The sequence below is a fragment of the Aspergillus aculeatinus genome (assembly GCF_003184765.1).
Source record: "Aspergillus aculeatinus CBS 121060 unplaced genomic scaffold BO66scaffold_71, whole genome shotgun sequence".
NCBI classification, from domain to species: Eukaryota; Fungi; Ascomycota; class Eurotiomycetes; order Eurotiales; family Aspergillaceae; genus Aspergillus; species Aspergillus aculeatinus.
The window spans coordinates 23,096-44,728 of record NW_020291540.1 but is presented as its reverse complement, the minus strand read 5'-3'; the positions used below and the strand labels follow the sequence as shown (position 1 = coordinate 44,728).

The 21,633-nt window shown below is 54.0% G+C and overlaps 9 protein-coding genes across 9 annotated transcripts; 6 read left to right on the top strand and 3 right to left on the bottom strand.

Annotated features, from left to right (window-relative positions):
• Positions 1-207: 207 nt before the first annotated feature.
• BO66DRAFT_423872 (subtilisin-like protein) lies at positions 208-3,331 on the top strand (the record flags this gene model as incomplete). Its single annotated transcript, XM_025650135.1, has 5 exons — positions 208-411; positions 880-982; positions 1,037-1,560; positions 2,299-2,583; positions 2,642-3,331. The coding sequence occupies 5 exons, from the start codon at positions 208-210 to the stop codon at positions 3,299-3,301; spliced, it is 1,776 nt and encodes a 591-aa protein (XP_025498715.1). The 3' UTR covers positions 3,302-3,331.
• A 1,630-nt stretch (positions 3,332-4,961) lies between these two features.
• Positions 4,962-6,518, bottom strand: BO66DRAFT_296536 (uncharacterized protein; the record flags this gene model as incomplete). Its single annotated transcript, XM_025643196.1, has 1 exon — positions 4,962-6,518. A coding segment is annotated over one exon (1,557 nt), but the record flags the coding sequence as incomplete, so codon positions are not given.
• Positions 6,519-7,189: 671 nt separating this feature from the next.
• BO66DRAFT_395871 (uncharacterized protein) lies at positions 7,190-8,347 on the top strand. The gene has a single exon (XM_025648329.1). The coding sequence runs from the start codon at positions 7,211-7,213 to the stop codon at positions 8,201-8,203; it is 993 nt and encodes a 330-aa protein (XP_025498713.1). The 5' UTR covers positions 7,190-7,210; the 3' UTR covers positions 8,204-8,347.
• Positions 8,348-9,059: 712 nt separating this feature from the next.
• On the top strand, positions 9,060-9,373 carry BO66DRAFT_335226 (uncharacterized protein; the record flags this gene model as incomplete). Its single annotated transcript, XM_025644236.1, has 2 exons — positions 9,060-9,159; positions 9,255-9,373. The coding sequence occupies 2 exons, from the start codon at positions 9,060-9,062 to the stop codon at positions 9,371-9,373; spliced, it is 219 nt and encodes a 72-aa protein (XP_025498712.1).
• A 927-nt stretch (positions 9,374-10,300) lies between these two features.
• BO66DRAFT_335099 (SDR family oxidoreductase) lies at positions 10,301-11,295 on the top strand (the record flags this gene model as incomplete). Its single annotated transcript, XM_025644233.1, has 4 exons — positions 10,301-10,599; positions 10,698-10,811; positions 10,904-11,060; positions 11,128-11,295. The coding sequence occupies 4 exons, from the start codon at positions 10,301-10,303 to the stop codon at positions 11,293-11,295; spliced, it is 738 nt and encodes a 245-aa protein (XP_025498711.1).
• Positions 11,296-12,680: 1,385 nt separating this feature from the next.
• BO66DRAFT_463283 (MFS general substrate transporter) lies at positions 12,681-13,532 on the top strand (the record flags this gene model as incomplete). Its single annotated transcript, XM_025652403.1, has 1 exon — positions 12,681-13,532. One exon carries the CDS (start codon positions 12,681-12,683, stop codon positions 13,530-13,532), a length of 852 nt encoding a protein of 283 aa, XP_025498710.1.
• Positions 13,533-14,806: 1,274 nt separating this feature from the next.
• BO66DRAFT_395869 (uncharacterized protein) lies at positions 14,807-15,206 on the bottom strand. The gene has a single exon (XM_025648328.1). It carries the CDS (start codon positions 15,150-15,152, stop codon positions 14,889-14,891), a length of 264 nt encoding a protein of 87 aa, XP_025498709.1. The 5' UTR covers positions 15,153-15,206; the 3' UTR covers positions 14,807-14,888.
• Positions 15,207-16,006: 800 nt separating this feature from the next.
• Positions 16,007-18,417, top strand: BO66DRAFT_384560 (fungal specific transcription factor domain-containing protein; the record flags this gene model as incomplete). The annotated part of the gene is made up of 6 exons (XM_025646098.1): positions 16,007-16,023; positions 16,084-16,736; positions 16,787-17,091; positions 17,152-17,571; positions 17,634-17,868; positions 17,927-18,417. Exons 2-6 carry the CDS (start codon positions 16,439-16,441, stop codon positions 18,415-18,417), a joined length of 1,749 nt encoding a protein of 582 aa, XP_025498708.1. The 5' UTR covers positions 16,007-16,023; positions 16,084-16,438.
• Positions 18,418-18,849: 432 nt separating this feature from the next.
• On the bottom strand, positions 18,850-20,365 carry BO66DRAFT_384555 (autophagy protein 5; the record flags this gene model as incomplete). Its single annotated transcript, XM_025646097.1, has 5 exons — positions 20,147-20,365; positions 19,893-20,073; positions 19,384-19,822; positions 19,124-19,283; positions 18,850-19,087 (listed from the first exon to the last, which is right to left on the bottom strand). The coding sequence occupies exons 2-5, from the start codon at positions 20,034-20,036 to the stop codon at positions 18,850-18,852; spliced, it is 981 nt and encodes a 326-aa protein (XP_025498707.1). The 5' UTR covers positions 20,037-20,073; positions 20,147-20,365.
• Positions 20,366-21,633: the final 1,268 nt, after the last annotated feature.

The following is a 21,633-nucleotide window of genomic DNA, read 5'->3' as shown; positions in this document are numbered from 1 at the left end:
CGCTTTGGTAAGCGGCGCTTAGGCTTATTCATGGCAGATATCGAGAGATATCGAGGCTTCATTTCTTGGTCTAGCGATGCAGGGAAGTCATGATGGTAGGACAAACTGAGTCTGACTCTCATGTCCGGTGCAAGACTTTCATAAATGCAAAGCATGTCGTAGCGGCGTCCATACCCTCGATGGCCTGGTGGCATTCTAAACCTAATCATGGCTGCACCGGCCTTCCTATTCTGTCACGTCCGCATCTTCACCGGGCGGATGGAGATCTCTCTGGGGAGTGTTCTGGTGGAGAATGGGATTATCACGGCCGTGTCAGATCAGGCTGAGATGCAACCGCCCAATGCCTCCACCATAGTCCTTTCTTGCTCAGGTCACACGCTATTTCCCGGTTTCATAGATGGCCACGTTCATGTGTGGCGACAGACCGCGCCGCTGCGGCAGTATCCGGGCTTCGGAGTGACCACCGTCTGCGACATGCACTTGGAGACGCAGTTCGTGCCGGAGCTGCGCCGTGCCGCGGCGGAGGACCCGGACGCTGCAGATTTCCGGACCGCCAGCCAGGCAGCAACCATCGCGGGGGGGCTAAGGTTCTGGATTTGAAGGCTCGATTCATGTTGCTGACTAGTCATTTTGGTTTTGGTGATTAGCTGGCCGGGAGTTCTGCTGAGTGCGCGCGACCAAGATGAGACGGTGCGTTGTTCCTGTTATCCATTCCCTTCAAGCCAATGTGGCAGCCCTAACCCGATGCAACCCCCCACCCTATACATATATAGACACACGCCCTTCTGGCCACATACTCCGGTGACCCTGGAAATTGTGCCCACTGCAAGTTCCATATCGGACATAAGGAGAGACGGAGAGGAATCCCAGGTCACGAAGGCACAATCAGTAGCATTTGAAGATATCCAGCGGCTTCTAAAAGTGCACTACTTGCGAACAAGAAGCCACGATGAAGCGATGGAGATTCTGTACCCGCCCGCAGGTAGGAATATCCCTCCGACACAAGAACCACGTCTGACAGCATGTGTGAATATAGGGAAAGATTCAGCAAAGACTCTATTCCTTGATCTCATGGAAAAGTCAAACTTGACACACAAGGGTATCCGGCGAATAACATCGTGTCTGAAATTTGAGGACACTCTCCAGTTTGTTGCCTTGCCGCAAATCACCAAGACTGAAGATGCCCAAGCAAGCGTGACCTCCAAGACAAGCTTAAAGAAGCGACAGACCATACAAAGCCATGGTGGACGAACAGACATGATAGAAGTGTTCAAATTGTTAGTCGGTGTCAAGAAGATACTAGAGATCATCGTGGACGACCTGAAAGAGCCCGCACAGAGCGACGACTGCATTGAATCCATTCTTTCTAACAGAGGAGTGGAGGTTTGGAACTGGAAAAAGATTGATATATGCTCTGAGGTTATTCGTTGCGCCGCGCCAGATGTCACAAAGTTGCATCTGTACTGGAGTGGAAAAAATGCAGTTCTCCGAGGCTGGAGCGAGAAGAAAGGCATACCACAGTTGAACAATCTTAAACAAATTACGCTACATATCCTACAGGTGTGTGGAGTCTGAGAAATGCTTTACCAACCATTGTTCTTTTCTAATCATGGCTTTTATGATCTTTTCTTTTTCTCTTAGGAGAATGACCTCAGATCGCGCATCAACGATAACGAGGCCGAGTTCAAACAGCGCCTCACAAACAATGTTATCAAGATAAGAAAGAAAACCATGGTCAGAGAGAAGGCAGATGAGATTCGCGGGGCAATACGTTCAGTGATCAAGAAGAAGCTCCAGCAAAAAACACAGAACAAACAAGACGTCGACAGATTCACCGAAGCTATTGCTGATAAATTTGCAGAGAACCTGGAAGTCCAAATGGCAAGTTCTATGAATGATCCCGTGCTGAAGGGAACTCATTCGCACAACATAGACGATCAGGCAACGGAGAAAGCGAAGAATCTGGCCAAAGAAATTGCCTCTGAGATAGCTGGAGATATTAAACAAGGTACAACTACGGATATGATCAAAGCCAAGGTTTCGGAAAAAGGAAACGAAGGCTTGAATGGCATTTCCAGGGAAATCGCAAGTAGAATGATTCAGCGATTGGTCAGTGTTGATGTGGAACATGTCTATCCACAAAGAAGCACAGGCAAGGGCTCTATGGCGCCAGCCCTCACCGCCCCAGTCGATGTGCGACCAAAGCATGAATGGATACAAGTCATGACTGAGTTCAAGACCTGTCTATACAACCTTGAGAATGCCATGAAGCCTCCATTATCGGACAGGGTACGGGAGAAAGGAGGGTCTATCCTGGTGGCACTCATTGATGATGGTGTTGATATCGAACGAGACGACCTGCTCACGAACAATAGCAGAATGATTGAAGGATACAGCTTTTGCCCTCAACCTGACAACGAGAAGCGAAGCATTCCGCACTATATTTCAAGTGGGGGACATGGAACAATCATGGCTAGTCAGATCCATCGCATTTGTCCTTGGGCTGAATTGTACGTGCTAAAACTGCACGACCAATGGGACTCAGAGAGACAGCGACGGATTACGGCCAACAGCGCCGCTCGGGTAAGCTTTGCAGCTCAGTTCGAATTTGAAACCCTGGAGAGATACTAACTTGTAGAAGGCTATCCGTCAAGCTGTGAAAAAGGGGGTTCACATTATCTCCATGTCTTGGACCATCGTTGTGCCCCCGAGGCCTTTGTCCAGCGATTTCGAAGATCTTGAAGCGGCCATCGGAGAGGCACAGACGAAGGGGATTCTCATGTTCTGCTCAGCAAGCGACAAAGGGGCCCATCAATGTGGCACCTACCCATCCAAACGGATCAAATCCATCTTTACCATCGGGGCAGCTACTCCAGATGGCCAGCCCAACTCCAGAGTGGGAGACATAGCTGCCGTAGACTATCTTTTGCCCGGAGAATTGGTGGAAGGAGAACAAAGTCCTGATTTACTCGACACCAAAGTCGAATATTTTACCGGCTCCTCAATTGCTACCGCTCTTGCAGCCGGGCTGGCGGCCCTGATTCTATACTGTGCTCAAATTCGAATGATGAGAGAAGAGGGGAGCGAAGATCAACACGCGTTGGCGTTGGAACACTTCAATCAGCTGAAAACGCACGATAAGATGAGACAGGCATTTGAGAATATCGGCAAAACGAACGAACGTTATCTCAAAGTCTGGTCGGTCTTTCAGAACCAGATGCAAGATTTCGACAGTAAGTCTGCCCAAGACAAGCTCGACATGATAGCACGTCTGGCGGTTACTTTGTGTACCCATTTCTAGAGTCGCTGGTTGTGATTCCTTGACAAATTCATCACTGAAACTATCATTTGATTTTGCTATGGCCTTACATCAGAGATAGCACTTCGGGCTCACCCTCTTCTCCTATTCTTCCTGTTCGCGTAGCTTCACACCATTACATTGATCATCTTTGCTTCCCCCTTTTAGTTGCCGTAATCTCGCAGAGAACTCGAAGCCACGCGCCACGAGGGATCAAAACATAGCTCCAGACGCCGGTCAAATCCGGCCTTGACGAGGCTCCAAGTCCGTCAGGAATGAATGCACATAGACGTTAGAGATAGAGGAACTCTGCATATCATATTTACCAGTCCCCTACTTGCAATTGCCGTCATCATCTTCAACATAATATAGGTAGGTTTCAATTATATTAAGAAATTCATTTTGGTCTGAGATGATTTTGAGTCAAGGAACTATCCTATAGAACTATATCAGCTAAAATAAAAAAGAAGTCGTTTACGAAAACCATATTATCAATAAACTAGAAAAATAAGTGACCAGAAGTAAAGATAGAATAAAGGGAATGTCCGACCTATCTAGTTAAAACGAGATATAGATATCGATATATAATAACGATGAATTGCTAGTAGTTATCCATCTAACCACTAACCTCCTAGCATATTTTAAGCACAGCTGAGCGGATAGGAAGCCCTATCATCCACATCCCATGGTTGTATGTACTAGATTCTTCTCATAGGCGGGATATATAGAGGACTTATACAAGCATAGACCGCCAGTCCTCGATAGACACGAGATGACGAGGCAGTTGAATGTGTGAGGAGGCATGTATCCATTGGGTTGGTTGTCACTGCTCCCCCTTGGGATACTGGTTCTTTTTCGCTTGCGACACGAAAAGTCCGAGAATTTTTAACCTTGTCCGCGATGGAGCGGATCGGTGCATTTCATGGGATTGGGATCCTGTCAGTTCCAAATGTATACTACGTAGTCGGCCAGCCAGTGTGATCATGAATGCCTGCTCAAATTGTTTTTCTTGGTTTTTTTTCTGTTTTTTATTCCGAAAAGAGATGTCACTTTAGGCTACGTGCTGCTTGCTTGGTGTATGTCGTGCCTGTGAAAGATCATAGGGGCTCGTACCTGATCGAGTATTATACAGTCAGCTGGCTAATGTTATACTCTGGAGTGTAGATGTGTCTTTTGGCGCACCGAGGCTGGGCCCCACTGATCGGCCTTTATTCCCACTGAGCACTATGCAGAGCCCATGCTCTAGGTAGCGATAAGCGGGTATAAGCCCATGCTCTAGGTAGCGATAAGCGGGTATAAGCCCATGCAAGTGCTGTGGTAGAGCACAGCGCACCGTCTAGCGCTTTCTGTTTTGGAAAAAGCAAATGTAGGCGCAATACAGGATGCAGCTTGCGTCTCGCAATTATCCTGTACTCTCTTTGCCAAATGAGCCTCAAACAGCTCAACGGGCTACACAGCGTGTCGATACAAAGCCTCTTACTCTAGAACGGAAGGCGCGTCTAGACAAGATATTCATTAAACAAGGAAGCGGTTCACACATAAACGGTCCGCATAGTTTGTGGCGTAGTGATTTATGGGGTTGTAAAAAGAAAAGACAAAAAAAAAAAAAAACAGAATGCTCTAGCCAAGACCCAACACTGCCTCCTCAAATATGCATGCGCAGAAAGATCTCAAGCACATACCGGACAAATCGCACCAACCAGCCCGATGCCTGCCCATCCTCATCCTCCGGATCATGCGGTCGAGGCCCTCGGCGGTCGCCCCAGTAGCTCTGGCCGGGGCTGACGGGGTTCGAGAAATCGCGACACTGCGGGTGCTCATAGTCCTCGAGGGTGCCCATGGGCCAGATGGGGACGACGCAGACCTCGTGGTCGCCGCAGCCACTGCACTGCTTCCACGTCGTCCAGGCCAGGTAGTTCATCAGCTCCCGGAAGTGGTCCACGGCGGCTTGGTAGTCGGGCTCCTGCCAGGCGGCCAGCATGGTCGCACAGATGCTGCGGGCCACGGAGTGGATGGCAGTGGCCGCGACGCCATCGACGGCGATCTCGCCGGGGAGGAACTGGTGCGCGCAGCGTTCGCGCTCGGCGTCGGTATCGCGGTCCGCGTAGTCGATGAACGGGACCAGCATGGTCTCGATCTCCGCATGCAGGTCGGCCACCGTGGCCACGGCCCCGGACGCGAGGTAGCGGATCTCGCGCGCGTAGCGCTCCACGACCATGTCGGCGATCGCCTGCCAGTCGTACAGATTCTCGGCGGCGGTGTGGTCCAGGACGAGACGGTGCAGGTCGTCGCGGATGGGCCGCAGCTGCTGCGCGGAGAGGTGCATCAGACGGGGATGCGCGAAGGTCTCGTTCGTCGAGTGGAACAGGTCCAGGCCGTAGGTGTAGGCGGACACGAACGTCTCGTAGTTCAGCGCGACGCGGTGGCCGCCGATGCCGCCGTACCGGGCCGTGATCGCCTTCATCCAATCCGCGCCTCCCCCGGGCCCCCCGGCCCCTTTTCCAGGTTTCCCCTTTCCGCTGCCCTTCCCTTTACCCGGTCCTCCCGGGCTCCCAGAAGACTTTTTGTTCGATTTGACCTGCGTGACACGCACCTCCTTCAGATCCCGCGCGAAGTCACAGAGGATGATCTCAAACCCGGCCTCCATGCGCAGGAAACCGTCCAACCGTCCGTCGAAGTCCTCGCGGGCCATGCGGCAGAACTCAACCGCGCGCGCGCGCTCACCGTGCATCGCCCCATCGCTGGGCAGGTTATCCTGGAACAGAATCCGGTCCTCGCCGTCGAGCGTCCCGTTGGCGGTTTTCCCTGCTGCCATGCCGTCCGCGTACAGCAGCCGAAGGTCCTTGGCGGCGGTGTAGGTGTGCAGCCAACCGCCTTCCGATTCCTGTTGCTCGGCCGCTGCCCGCTTCTCTTTCCGCAGATCTCCCTTTTTTCCGTCATCGTCGTCGTCGTCGCCGTCGTGAGGAGGCGGTGGCGGATTCTTGAACGGGCCCGGCCGCGCAAAGACCAGCGCATGCTCGGGCTCAAACGCCAGCCACTCCGTCCCGTTCACCGGCGCGGGGTTGGCGTTGCCATGGTAAAACTGCGTGCCGGCGGGGACGGTCGCCAGGAAGAAGGACATGCCGTTGTGCTGCAGGGAAGAGCCCCATTGGCGCATCGACGAGTGGATGGAGTTGAAGATGTGGTTTGCATTAGGGGAGAACTCAGTGGTGGTGGTGGTGGTGGCGCTGGCGCTGATAGCGCAGGTGCTCGCTACCCATAGTAGGGACGATACAAGCAGGCGGGAGACACCCATGGTGGTGTCTGGGTGTAGGGGGTGATGACTACGATAAGATCGGGTTAATGGAGATGAGTGGGTGACTTGATATATGTATGCCAGGCAAGTGCCGGCGCCGCGGAAAAAGAATAGGAGGCAACCTTTGCCTGGAAAACCCGATTGGGGACTTCCTAGTGGGGGATGGTCGGTCTGACGCGTCAGCGCTCAGGCGACAACTTTTACGGCGTACAATCCTTTATCTTGCAGGCCTTGTGGAACGAGGCCCTGGTGTTCCTGGCCTGCAGCAAGGGACACTGCATGGTGAAGTGGTACCAAAGCTGAGTTCGATATGATCCGGTCCTCCAACGGTTTCTCTCTACAATTCCGATATTGTCAAACGAACTGAAACAAAGCTTGAGTGCAACAAACCGCAGATAAGCCGTGGGAAGAGAAAAAAAGGAACTTCCATCTAATCTTATCGCCGAGATCATTGCGGACTCAGTCGCCCGAACCAGTACTAATCCCCGATAAACCGGAAGTATGCCCGAAGACCGAAGCACTAAACCCGAGATCCTCTTCCGTCATTCGCCGCTCCGACCCAAACCAAGCCCAAGGCCATCTTCATCAACACACTACTGACTCCAGCCTTACGAGCCATGCCTCCCCACCCCACCCCCGGCAAGTCGCGCACTCTCCTCCTCACGATCGATGCGTTTGGCACCATCTTCCACCCCCGCGAACCCGTCCCCCAGCAATACGCGTCCGCCGCGCACAAATTCGGCCTCCCTCGCTCCACCGTCACCCCGGACCGCCTGCAATCCGCCTTCAAGGCCGTCTTCAAAGCCCAAGCCAAAGCCCACCCCAACTACGGTCGCGCTCAAGCTCTGCGCGGCGAGTACGGCGGGCCGAGACAATGGTGGGAAGAGGTGATCCGGGGCAGCTTCGCCCGCGTTCTAGATGCCCCTAGCTCTACCGCCGCCACCGCTGCCGCCGACTCCTCGTCCCCCACTCCCACAAACAGCACAGTACCCGACGGCCTCGTCCAACACCTCCTCGACCGCTTCGCATGCCAGGACGGCTACGCCCTCGACGCCAGCGCCGACGCGTTCTTCACGCGGCTCCGCCACATGAAACGCACCGGGACGCGGCTGGGCCCGTTCGACCGCGTCGTCGTCGGCGTGGTGTCCAACTCCGATGACCGGGTGCCGGCCGTGCTGGAGTCGCTGGGTTTGCGGGTGGGGATGTGCCGGGCCGACCAGGATGTCTCGAGCACACGACTGCCGGGGTTCGAGATGCGGGGGCGCGATGAAGCCCGGGTCAACAATGAAGCGGGCGACGGGGAGATCTACGACCTGGATATGGTGATCACCAGCTACGAGGCGGGCGCGGAGAAGCCCAGCGCCGTCATCTTCGAGGTGGCCCGGCGCCAAGCCATGAAGCTGCTGGGCGCGAGTGAGGATGGCAGCGATGAAAGCGGATGGACGTGCGTGCACGTGGGCGACGACTACAACAAGGACTATCGCGCGGCGATCGAGGCCGGCTGGAAGGCATTTTACATTCCTCTCGGGGAGGACGCGAACCGGCCGTCCCAGGGATCGAAGACGGCGTCGCTGGTGGACGTGATAGCCGAGTTGCAGCGGTTCGAGTAGGGGTGGCTGTGCTTCTCACCCGGTATTTAGCAGTAATCCAAACCAGAGGCGGACGGAAGTAGAGTATAATTGCTCCCGTGTGTGTAGATAGCTCCGAATACGCACTCCGAAGCATTCCTGGTTGCACAATGCCCTCTTCACCTTCCCTCCCCCCCCCCCCCCCCCCCCCCCCCCCCCCCCCCCCCCCCCCCCCCCCCCCCCCCACCCCGGGTTCGAGCCAAACAAGCTGCGGCAGAGTGGCGAAAGCCGTATCTGTTTCCGGATGCGATCCCCGCACAACTCAGGAATTATGCTTCGCACAATACGATTACAGTTCGTGTCCAGAACATAACGATCGAATCCCCCAATCAGCTAAAAATCCGGGGTCCTCACGCCAAGTGGAGTAATGTCATCCAGGCATCACTTCCCGTCGATCGTTGAGGATTTGGGGGGGCGGACGCTTGGCTTTTGCAAGCGGAACGCAACCCCGATGGAGTACGGGAGCATACTGAGTTCAAACCACACACAGCCACGATGACGCATGATTCTTGGTACTGAGGAGGCGAAAAACAGCCTATTCCCCCAACCCAACCACATTGTCAAAGCAGATCTCGATACGAGATCATGTTATTGGCACTGCACTGGTGCCGTGTCGATGGAAAATCATATGATGATGATGATGATTGGAAGGTTGGTGGACTGCGATGATGCAATGACCTTCGTCGGGTTGGTATATAGAGCACTCGTAATCTGTCCTGCTCCCTGCTGGTGAGGTTATTACTTGAATGATTGCCACCTGAAACAAATCTCCTTCTATCAAAGACACCACCACAACTATTTCTTTTCTTTTGCCCCCAAGTACAGAAGATATAGCAACATGGACCTCGTCCAGAAATACGGCCACCTCAAGCGCGACCGCCGCAAGAGCTCCGCGCAGCGCGAACTGGCCGAGGCGGAGAGACACCAGGATCAGCAGCGTACGTGCTCAGCCCGCAGTTCATCCCGAGTATCTCCATGAGATGTGGTGGGAATCTCATTGATGCTGACTGACTGACCCTGGATATCGTCGCAGGAATCAACGAGCTGTTGGGCAGTTTCGGGGGCGCGGCGAACGATCACCCGGATCGGCGATCGAGCGGGGCGGGGAATATGGCGAGTATGATTCAGGAGTTTAATGCGCGGTATGGTTGACTCTTTCCTTCCGGTCACGGACAAAATTGTTGGTGGAAAGTTGGATTGGGGAGGGGCTGATGTGTGAGCTCTAGACGGAACTCGGAGTCGATGGGCGAGGGGGAGCTTGGGGAGAAGGGGACGGAGCATGCGGTGGAGTGAGTGAGCGGCACTCATTTGGTTAGAGCAAAGGCGGGGGTTGCTGAAGGTTTGTGGAGGAGCATTTCTGGGATGGACTGTATTTTTAGTGCTATTATGGCATCTTTAAGAATAATGACTGGGCTGATCTTGGGGATTCGTTCTGTTTTGCTCTCTCAGTGATCATTGGACCTCCACTGGGGGCAGCAATTCCACGTGCTAGATAATGTGTGAGGTATACTGTCCCAAGTACTGTGCGGAGATCCGAACTACTTGGGAAAGGTGGCCCACGGCCCGGAGGGAGTTCGGCATGTAAATTTAGTTCCGATGGCCCGGTTCAAAGCCTATCCAGGAGTCTAATCCTTGTCGAAGGAGACGCTAAGCATGAGTTAGACTCAGAAGAACTCTTTGTGAAGACTGTGAAAGTCCCCCCCCCTTTTTAAGGGGCTGTACCTCTATCATGGTACATTTATCACAGTTACAAGCAAACATCGCTACATAGTGTAGTATAGTGTCTCTAGATCAATCCCGTCCGGAAAGACAAGTTCGGGATTCGGAACCCTCGGGAAGCTCTTTTTGCCAGCGGAAAAAGGGTCCCAAGTGGACGGATGGGTCCGGCGCGACAGCAAGACTCGCCAACAAATCAATTGAGACAAGATCCACTGGTAGAAGCCTTGCTGACAGATCCCAATCGGCCTTTCGGGTCTAAACATCCATAGATAACTACGATACCATCCCCGTTCGAAAACAGACTACTTGCCTACGTCCCGGCACTAATCGACACTCCCACGCATCCCTTCAAAAGCAGATATGTCCACCATCCTCATCACCGGCAGCTCCCGCGGCCTCGGCCTCGAGCTCGTCCAGCAATTCGCCGCCCTCCTCCCCGAGAACGGCCTTATCATCGCCGCCGCCCGGAACACCACTCCCGCGTTGGAGGAGGTCATCGCGCGCGAGAAGGGCCGGGTGGCGTTCGTCGCGCTGGACATCACCGACGAGGCCAGCGTCGTCCGGTCCGCGGAGGTGGTTCGGGGCGTATTGGGCGATCGTAAGCTCGAGATCCTGGTCAATTGCGCCGGGGTCATTGGGGAGACGCAGGAGAAGGCTGGGTTGGTGTGAGTCTCCCTTTCCTTCTCCCTCGACTTCGTTTCCCGTCAATCAATTACATCTGGATCCAGCGTACTGACCCCAAGGACTGGATATCTAGCTCCTCGGCGGACCTCGATTTCACGCTCTCGGTGAACGTGACGGGCACGCATACTGTCACCCGCTCGTACCTGCCGCTCATGCAGGGTGCGCCGGTAAAAAAGGTTGTGAACATGTTCGTCGAATCCCTGCTTCCCTCACCTTCCCTGGTGCTGCGTTCTAGTTCGGTTTGTTCTTGAGGGGCTGATTCTCACGACATGTGTGTAGCTCAAGCCAGTACGGCTCGATGGCTCGCGCGCGCGCCAACGACTACGCCAAACTGCCGGCGTACAAGGTCAGCAAGGCGGCGCTGAATGCGTTGACGGTGCAGTATGCTCTGTCCTACGAGGCGGACGGGTTCGTGTTCATGGCGGTGCATCCGGGGGTGAGTTTTCCAGCGTCCCTTTCTCGTTGGCGGGCGCAAGGCTAATATGGCGGGGTGGCGGCAAAAGTGGCTGCAAACCGATATGGGGGGCAGTGGGGCTGACCTCACCGTTTCCCAGGGCGCAAAGGCTGTGCTGGAGGTGATTGTGGCGGCGGATGAGAAGTCGAACGGGACGTTTAGGAATATTCATGTGGAGGGTTCAGAGATTTATCGTGGGGAGGAGATTCCTTGGTGATTTCTGTTACTAGCATCGTACAAAGGGTACTTTAGAGATATAGCCTGGAGAGGCATGAGCATAGTTGAGAACTGCTTTGATTGGGGGTACCTTACCTGAACAGTACTCCGTGATCTTCGGACGTCCGAATGACTGAGGAAGGTGGGTCTCAGAGCCTGGAGACAGCGATTGCTTCTAAGACTGGGTCTAGCTTAGGGGATCAGACACAGGATCAGTTTAGTGTCCCTCAAGTTAGTTGGTGTTTGATTACTAGCAAGGCTTGGAGGGAGTCCATGAATCAAAAAGTTGGGTCTAAGACCCCGGATGAAAACTTCGCAGCGCGGGCAATATTGGAATTGACACTTGCCAAAATATGGGCAATTGGTCAAATGCTTAAAAGATGGATGAAAGTCAGTTATAAGGTAAGTTATACAGCACCTGTAGGTTGTTCACGGCCCAACTTACATACCATCAACCTTGAACGGAAATGCGAGGTGTCGGATACCAAGCCTGTCGTTGATTGGCCACTTTGAGTTCATAGATCGACAGAGTCATCGAGCGGCCACCACTATGACTTCTGCAACCCTTCTCAGTCTCAGTGAACTCTTAGCTCCTCTTAATTCCCTCTATATAGTCCCAGTGGGTGTTAGACAATCTACTGATCGCAACATCAGCAAAAGTATCCAATCTTCGCCATTCCACCTACCACGGCGGCGGCAACCAGCACGACTCCTCCTACGAGGAAGCTCTATAGAGAATGAGAAATCGCGAACATGATCCTTTCCCAACGAATAAAAACGAGCCCCCAGCCAGCGACCGTGAGAAGCTGCAACGCGCCGGTGGCAGGGGGTTGCGACGTCAGTCGACAACACCCAATCCCACCCCCGTTGATGATCCCAACGATTACCCCGAGGGTGGACGCGACGCATGGCTCGTGGTACTCGGTGCCTTCTGCGGCCTGACGGCATCGCTGGGGCTATAAAACACAGTGGGCGTCTTTGAAGCTGTTGTCTCCAAAAACATTCTGCCGAATGTGTCCTCGTCGACAACCGGTTGGATATTCTCGGTTTATGCATTTGTGAACTGGATCTGTGGGATGCAAATCGGTCCCACCTTCGATGCAACGGGCCCGCGGGCACTGATCCTCGCAGGAACAGTTTGCACGCTGATTGGCATCTTCTCGTTCAGTGTTTGCAAAGGTAAAGCCATGTTGTGATTGCGTCCGAGCATCATATCTGAAGCCCTTCAGTCCTCGCTGATAACAATTGCACGCAGAATACTATCAGCTTTTCCTCGCATTCTCCATCCTGACAGACCTCGGCTCCTCCCTTCTTCTCACGCCGTCGATGGCCTGCGTGGCCCACTGGTTCATGAAGCGCCGCGGCCTGGCTAGTGGGGTCGCATTCATGGGGAGCGGTTTTGGCGGGGTGATATTCCCGCTGATGCTGCAATCCCTCCTGCCCCGAGTTGGCTGGGGGTGGTCGATCCGCATTCTTGCCTTTGTCCTGCTCGTGCTGTGTGCCATCAGCGTGGCTTTTTGCCGTAGCCGGGTGCCACCGCGCAAGGGCGCAGAAACCACCTGGCGCGACACACTTCCGGACCCGTCCATTTTCCTCGATGGAACCGGAGCCATGTCCCTCACCACCTTCGGGGTCCTCTTCACCGATCTGGCCTACTTCCTCCCCATCACGTACGTGCCGAGCTATTACATCGACGGACAGCGCCTGTCCCAGGAGGAGGCGCTGACCGGGTCGGCCGCGTTCGCGTATCAGCTTCTCGCCATTCTGAACGCGGCCTCCTGCGGCGGCCGGTATGTGGCGGGCGATCTGGCGGATCGCTTCGGCCGGTACAATACGATGACCGTCTCGCTGGTCTTCTGCACGGTCTCCGTGCTATGCTTCTGGCTGCCGGACATCGTTGTCTCGGATCTCGAGAACGACGCCTTGCCCATCGTCTTTGTCGTCCTGTTCGGCTTCTGCAGCGGCTCCAATGTGAGCCTGACCCCCATTTGTCTGGGCCAGCTCTGCGATACGCAGGAGTACGGACGATACTACGCGAGCTGCTTCACTGTGGTGGCCATTGGGGTGCTGGCGAGCCTTCCGATCGGCGTGGGCCTCCTGAGCGCCGTGACAGCCACGGGCAAGGAAAGGTATTGGGGTACCGCGCTATTCGCCGGGCTGAACTATGTCGTTGCCTTTTTATGTTTTGTCTGGGTGAGGATCAAGATCAAGGGGTGGGATTGGAGGACCAAATGGTAGCTGCGACTGTGAAAGAGGGAGGCGTTCCCGGAGACGAAAAGCATAGAAGAAGTACATAACATTTTAATGATTTTGGAGCTGTACGGGTAGACTGAAAGTCAACCTGTAAGTCAAGTGAAGAGAACTGACGGCAGTCCTGAGGCCTATCTCGGTGGCCCTAGCTAGTTCCGCCGATAGCCTCACGTACTAGAGTCAAAATCCAGCATCCATCCTCGTCCACATCATGAACTGTCAGGGTTCACGAAATGCCTGATATCATTTTCACTTTCCAATATGAAGTTCATCAGGCTGGACTCGAGGAAACCTTGCCGGGCTATTTATGAGTGGAACCGTTCTAGGTCCTTCGATGTATGCCCTAGTCTTTACCAAACCCAGACAAGAACAAGCATGCTCGTCTGGGTTCCGATGAATCATTTCTCCAACGATTCAATGACTAGCCAAATCCAGCTCCATGCAGACCTGCTACTGTGCGTGTGCCGCGGCCCTAGCACCGCCCATTGTTCAAGCTAGTTCGAAGAGAAGCGTTATTGCCTCATCCAATATCAATGAAAAAGACGCATTGCGAAGGAGCCCCCTGTCGAGTGTACTCGTGGACTGACTCCCCGCATGACGCGGTGAAACCGTTCGTTTTCGCTTACAGGATTACAAGAAGAAACTATTATAAGCCTGTTTGATTGACATGTGCTTGTCCCTTGTCAACTGACTAGTGAAACAAACAAGCAAGAGCGTGAAAACCCATGGAATGAGTATGTAAAGAACAAGCTATATGGTACCCGAACTCGTGATTTCGCTGCTGATAACGAATCGCGCCACCTGTCTCGAGCTCGCGGGCATAACGGAAACATGCTGCACGACCCTTCGTTCCAAGATCTCATAGGATTCAGGCTTGAACCTCAGCAAACACAGTCAAGCCCTGCGTCCCGTTGGGATACTGCTCCTTGTCGAGATTATAGACGATACTGTTCCTCCAACTCTGAAACTCCAGGGCAGTGATGTCCGGGTACCGGGCTGGCTCCGTGAAACCCGCGACTGTCTCAGTGTATTCCAATGCACGGAGACTTACGATAAATGGGTGGCCCCCTACAATGAGGAGCTTGGGGACGAAGCGCACGTCTTTGTCGCCCGGAGGATTGTAGCCCAGGCGGTGATGCGATTCTCCAATAGCGCCATCACCGGGCCGGTGGTACTGGACGCCGGCTGCGGGACCGGGCTGGTGAGACAGGCTCTTGCGACAGCGGGGGGTTTGTTTGGCATCGGAGTGAGCAGTCTAGGTAAGTCTGGTTCATTTCTGGACCTGATGGTAGCTTCTCGGCTATGCTGCGATCTCACCACTTGAACGACCACCCGTGGACTGTATCATCCAGGCCCCTGTACGAGAACGCTATCATCTAAAAAGAGGTTCGAATTCAAAAACGCTGCAGAGGCAAACCATTCTTCAAGATCAAAGGTCGGAAGGGTGGGATCGACTCCGTGCAAATTCTCCTCTGGCAAGACGTTCCATGAGCATTCCGTGGGAGTCGAGAGTGTTGCTCCTCCTCCTCCTCCTCCTCCTCCTCCCATCTCCGTTAGTTCTCCCCTTTGTGTTATCGTCGACATAGCATGCTCTGCTCTTGCGTTCATCTGATCCAACTCGACGGCCGGCAGCGCTGCGGAGCTTCATGTGCGGGGCGCTGGAGGAGGGGGAGTTACTGCTCTGGAACGACGAGGAGTGGTCGGGTCAGTCCGAGGTGTTGAGGTTTGTAGGTTGCATGGGGGTCATATTCATAATACGCAAAATTGCGGTGGGAGGGGGGGAGTAGGAGAGATTATTTTGTTGTTTTTTTTCCTTTTCTTTTCTTTCTTTTTCTTTTCGTATCTGTCATTTTTAATCTCTTGATCCTGATCGGGCGATTGTAGGTATAGCCAGTGGACAAAACTCCCTAAAGAGTTGGTGAGGCAGTTGGAGAAGGAGGGGGTGATTTGGTACTGTACTGTAGGCAATCGCCTGGGCTATCAGGGGGACCACTGGGGGATCACTGACTTCCAAGTTGTACTGTACGTACTGATCACAGCTACATGAACTCTTCTCAATGCTCATATAGAACATTAGCTATGTAATAAAATATTGTTCCCTTTCGGATATTATATCCACGATCAGCTTCTACATTTATTATTATTTGATATGAATAAAATAAGGCATGACCTTTTATAAGACTTTTTTGTCATTGGTCAGCCGCGCAAAGGTTTCTCCCATTCCGCCCAATTCGCGCGGCTTCCAAGTTCCGAGTTGCTTCTTTTCATCTTACACAACCACTCTCATCAATCCAATCGGCCTTATATGGGCGAAGGAATATGAATCGCAATGTCACAGAGCTTTGCAGTCTTCGATGATATACTGCCCGCAGTATGTTTTCTACATTCCCCCCTACTTCCTGGCCCCATTTTCTCGCGCATCGGTCTAGACTTTTGGGCTGACGCAATGTCTTAGTGCGATCTATGCCATTCTAAAAAGGTTTGGTCTGGCACTATATACCTAACCATCCATAGTGTACTCACACAGTCGGCAGATTAGATGTAATAGACAGAGAAACTGCTCGAACTGCCTAGACGTCGGTGTTGAGTGCCGACGTCTTCGTCGCGGAAGGACATCGCGGAAGCGATCTTTCACAAGGTTCGCAACCTCGGTGGCCCACAATTACTACCACGGTCACCGCTAAGTCACTATTCACTAGTGCCACTGGACCAGCGGAAACAATACTTCGCCTGGAAAGACCCGTAACTCAGCCTCAAGGGTGCAAGCTCTTCCCCAGACTCTTGCCCTCATCCCAGCCGGCTGACCAGTGAATAGGGCTAGACAAATAAACCTAGAAGCGAGCCTGGAGACAAGATCAGAGGAAAGGAGACCCTCCAAGCAGCCACGAGCTGACATGCCGGGCGAACATGACCAGACCTCCCGTGGTGACCTCAATTCGCCTGCTGGCACCGACAGCTCGAACTATCACGCGGTGCAAGCCAGAAGTATCATTGAAGTGGTACTCGATGACTGTCGACATATCAGCCATGAACAGCAGTCTGTTCTCAAGGCCGCGCTCGATCTAGTCAGTCAGATGGCGGACGCGGCGCCTGTGGAATCAAGCACATCTGCCGAGGAGGGGTTCTCTGTAGATCCCAGCATTGCGGTCCCAGAGGCCCCGCCGCAAGAGCTGATCTTCATGCTGCTTCCTGGTAACTATAGTCTGTCTCATCGTACACCATTATCAACTGACTGTCTCCAGGGTCAACAAGTAGGGAAGGTTATCAGTGGCCCGACCACATCTCAGAAGAGTCTTTTGAAAGAATGGCTGCGGAAGTACTTGATGAGAACTGCAAGGGCCAGGTGTTCCACCGACTCTGCGTCTGCATTTACGTTAAGGCAATATTCCACTTCTTCAACTTGGCCAGAAGCACTAGCAGCTCCACGCTCAAACGGCGGCTCTTTCAATCCGCCTCCACCTACATAGCTGCAGCAGTGCAGAGCATTCACAAACTCGACATCCTCGCTCCTCCAAGCCTTCTTTTCATACAGGCTCTACTGTCTAGCGTGAGTCGTGTGCGCAGGCCAAAGGTGCCACGCAAAATTGTTAACGTGCTTCGCATATAGGCCCTGCTGATGCAACATCTGGGTCGAGTCAACCAGTGTTGGATACTCAACTCGTATTGCGCTCGTCAAATCACAGCGCTCGGCTACCACAGGACTCAAGACAGCCCCTCACCCTCCGCGGTGCAGAAAGATATCCACAACGCGTTGCTGTGGTGTTTTTTCCTCGACAAGTCACTTAGTTCCCTTATGGGCCGACCCACGTCCCTTCCGGACCTTCTGGTTCCTCCAACAGATCTCGTCGGCTTCGACTCCTCGCTACCATACGGCTCCCTCTTTCGGACCTGTCTTGAGATCGCTCAAATCCAAGGCGAACTACTCTCCATACCCGCTCACGAGAAGCGCAAATCAAATCGACAAATCAGGGAAGTCATCGACAGTCTCGAGACCAGGATGCGACGACTCCTCCCAGACTTGCAGGGCGTAAGGCTTTCCGCAACCCGCATCATCAACATTCGACTGACACCAGGTGTATACCTCCGCAGAACCGCAGCTCAACCCACAGACCCATAGAGCTGGACTGGATCGGTGCCGATTTCTGCTACTATGCCGTGCTCGTGGAGATCTACCGGACCCGACTGCGGTGCTCCTTCAGCCCGATGGTCCACAAGGAGACCTTGCTCTGCGCGCGACGATCGCTGGAAGCCTTCCAGTATCTCCAGCAGCACCACGCCGAGATGCCGGGCTTCAACGACCCATACCCGTCGTTTCTCACATGGTGTGTACAGTACCACACCGACAAACATGGATAAATCGCGTACGGTTACTGATACAAAAGGCACAAGGACCTTGCTGTTCTACCCATTGAGCCCCTTCTTCGTTCTCTTCTGCAACATCATCGGCTCCCTGGACCGATCCGATTACGACCTGGTGCAAAGCATCGTCAAAACCCTGTCGCAGTGTAAGCACGATCCGCACCTCCAGAAACTCCTCGACCTCTTGACGCCGCTTGCGCGCCTGTGCGAGCCGCTGTTCCAGACCAACGATGCTGGGGATGGGGCTGTATCACAGGGAGTGGCTGCTGGCACCTCACCTGTTCGCATACCGTCAACGCCGGCAGTGGACCGTGCCGCGACGAATGGGGGCATGGAAACAGGTCATACCTCTACCCAAGAGAGCTTCTTGGCCCACAGCATGAACCAAGAGGCTTCAGGGATTCTGGATCCGGGAAACAGCGCATCGAGCGACTGGCTTATGTGGCAGCTGTTCAATACGCAGATGCCGTTGGGTTGGATGAATCCTGAGTTCGCTGCGTACGGGTTCAATTAGGGGTATCGTGTCATGGAGAGGATGTGGAAGGAAGTAATTGGTCTGTATGCATGGGTAGGTAGCTAATACTCTTGAAAGCACGTGTGAACGGTGCAGTACCGAAAGTCGAATGCCACCGGGTTCAACTACGCATACAGGTTCCTACGTCGACACTTTTACATCTTTCATGAGCAGATCCTTGAGATCCCTCGCTAAGATCGTGACTCCGACAAGCTTTACTGTACCTAGTGGACCTTCATCGATTGACAACGACCGAGGACGAACAGGAAGATTCCAACGCTCATGACGAGGATGACAAGTTCGTTGGAGCATTTGATATCTGCATGCCATTCCCAAAGCATCGCTAGCCGAAGGGGCAAAGCAAACTTCCCCCAGAGACGCCGACGCCCCCTTGGCCCCTTGGCCCCTCCCCTCCCCCTCAACCCACCAAACCTACCCCATCATCCGCACAACAACATAAACCCACCCATCGCCATACGCCGAACACCGCACCAGCTCCTCCACCGGCGCCGCCATCGGCACCGCCGCCCCATGGAGCACCGGCTTCGCCAGCACGGGCGTCCTGCGACTGGGAAACAGATTCGGCAGCAGCGCATGCAGCGCCGACCCGATCGTCTGGATCTGCGGCGTTCCCCGCGCGGCGGCCATCATCGACTGACTCGCGGCGATACTCATCGTCGATGCGGCCGCGGACGATGCCGACGACGGGGCGATCATCGGCGGGATGGGCGACTGGACGACCTTCAACGAGGGGGAGTCGGAGTCCGGGGGCAACGGCAGGAAGAAGCGGACGGGGACGTTGCGGAAGGGCTGGTTGGGCGGCGGGAGGAGGATGTTGGATATCCGTTGGAAGGAGGGGAGGTCCACTAATTCTCCATCTTAGTGTTTTCTTTCCAGGGTAGACATACATCAAATGCTATCAGATTGTCTCAAGAGGAACTCGGGGGAAGATAGGGGCATGCATACCATCTCTCACCGCCGTCCACAGCCCCGCGGAATCCTCCTTCGACAGCGCCATGATCCCCTTGGCCGTGCCGTTGCGCAGGAAATCCGCCTCCTTGACGCTGTTGATGAACGCGTCGTGCATGACCATCCCGTCGGCGTCGAGCCGCACCAGCTCCTCGTCGGGCCAGTCGCTGAAATGCACGGTCAGCCGCCAGGGGAGGGGGTCCGCGTCCTCGGCAGTGGCGGAGGGGGAACCACCACCACCACCCCTAGAGGCCGGGTCGGCGCCCGCGTAGAGGTCATACAGGAGTCCGACGGGGTAGTGCCATTTCAGGGGGACGCCCTCGAAGGAGAACCAGCCTTCGTGCGGGCGGGAGGTGGGGTGGATGAGGGCCGATGCAAAAAAGTCCCGCAGTCGGGGCAGGAGAGAGGGGAGGTACGCGAGGCGCGGGTGGGCGATCTGTTTGGGCCTTCGTTAGCGTCTTGATCCGTGGCCCACACAGGAAAAGGATGCCCTGGAGGAGAAGTACAAGATATGGGTCCGTCTGGTCAAAGGTCCGGCTTTCGGACGGGGCCAGGGTGATGTGCAGCGGCAGTTTGCCGTCCCAGACGGCTTTCTGGATACTGCTGAGTGATGATGATGATGGTGGTGGTGATGGTGCTTGGGGATCCATGCTTGCTGTGTATGTATCGCGCTTTGGCTTTTCGGATCTACGGAGCTGGGTTAGCTAGTTGTTTTACTTTCGGTCGAAGATGTATCAGGACTTAGGTTCTGGAAGTATACCTAGGTATTGATGATTCATCCAAACCAAGAGACCGGCCGTACGGGACGGGACTACAGCGCCCAATCGACTAACAACGGTGTTTTACCCCGCAGAGTCGACGCATGGCCGTTCAGCAGATGCTGGTGATGTTTCGAGAGAGAGCAAGGTCTTGCCCGGGAGGTTCAAGTCTATTGATTTGCACAACAATCAGAAAACATGTAGCCTCGTGTAGATCGAAGCGAAAGTGATGGTGGAGGATGTTGCGATCAGTCAAACTTACAGGCGGATATACGGCCATCTTCCCTAACAAGGATTAGGCACCACGTGATGGGGATGGGTGCCTGAGGCATAAACTGGCTTCCATACCAAGTATACTCTCAGCGAAAACCACCACAATCAACTCCAGTCATGACTCTGTAGTCGATCCATGATTGTGTCGACTCTTCACGTTGTTTGCCCAACTCTCTCACTGAATTCACTACGACAGCTATCTTTCGGCTCTCTCAAATGCCCTTGACAGCGAATCAGACAAAAGCATGAATGATAGCAGCATCCACCGTGTCACGAGCCTCCAGGTATACAAACCAGCTCGGAGAGACTACTACGTAGGAACTTTTGTGTCTGTCGACTTGTCATCTGGAAAGGGCGCCAGATAAGTCTCAAAGTCTCTGCGATAGCACTCTTATGCTCGATGCTTGCATTAAATCGTTGCCACTTCAAGCGTCAGAGCCTAGAGCCCAGAGCCCGTGGCCTCGAGCGAGACCGCCCCTCCATCGCAACGACTACCATAATACTCGCCTAGATAGTAGAATCACTGCACGGTGCTCTGCCATCCCACATAACCTCTCATATACAGCGCCAGCTCGGGAGAGGAATCCCTCAACAGCAGTGATTAGATCCAGCCCGAAAACTGGAGCGATCCGCAGAGCATCGACGTCTCGCGACAGTGCCTTGCTTTAGTTGTCGACCATCCAGAATTGCAATTCTGCATGCATCTGCAGTATGTAGCGGATATCCATGGGATGAGGAACGGGCTGCATGCATTCACAGCCCAGATTCTGTAGGATAAACCTGTTGCTGGAGGGGTGCATTGGATTGGCTGCATACACTCATCTCCAGCCTTCAGGCCTACATCCGAGGATAGCCGACTGACGACATGCATGGCATGATCAAAAGCTAGCTCTGAGGGGCAAGCTCCTTCTTGGTTTGGAGCGAAGCTCTGCAATCAAGTCGGACGGTCTCTGATCTGTGCTGGGAAGGACAAGAGCTAAGCGGCGCCAACCCTCCCGTTGCCTTATCAGTTGCCTTGCGTCGTTTTACAGGCTCCACCCTTTGGACCGTATCCATTTAGTAAGGTGCTGCTGTCGACTCCGATCATGTGGGCAGAGGCATTCTAGATTTATGATTCAGATGTGGGGCATGGATAGGGATCTACGCGTGTAGTTTGAGTCACGATAGGCTTGTTTGCGTCGCAGTGTATGATGCTCTCAATAGTCAAATGCCGGAG

Bases quoted from the DNA above. Each gene is read 5' to 3' on its own strand.
- BO66DRAFT_395871 (XM_025648329.1), top strand. From the start codon at position 7,211: ATGCCTCCCCACCCCACCCCCGGCAAGTCGCGCACTCTCCTCCTCACG.
- BO66DRAFT_395869 (XM_025648328.1), bottom strand. From the start codon at position 15,152: ATGAACGCAAGAGCAGAGCATGCTATGTCGACGATAACACAAAGGGGA.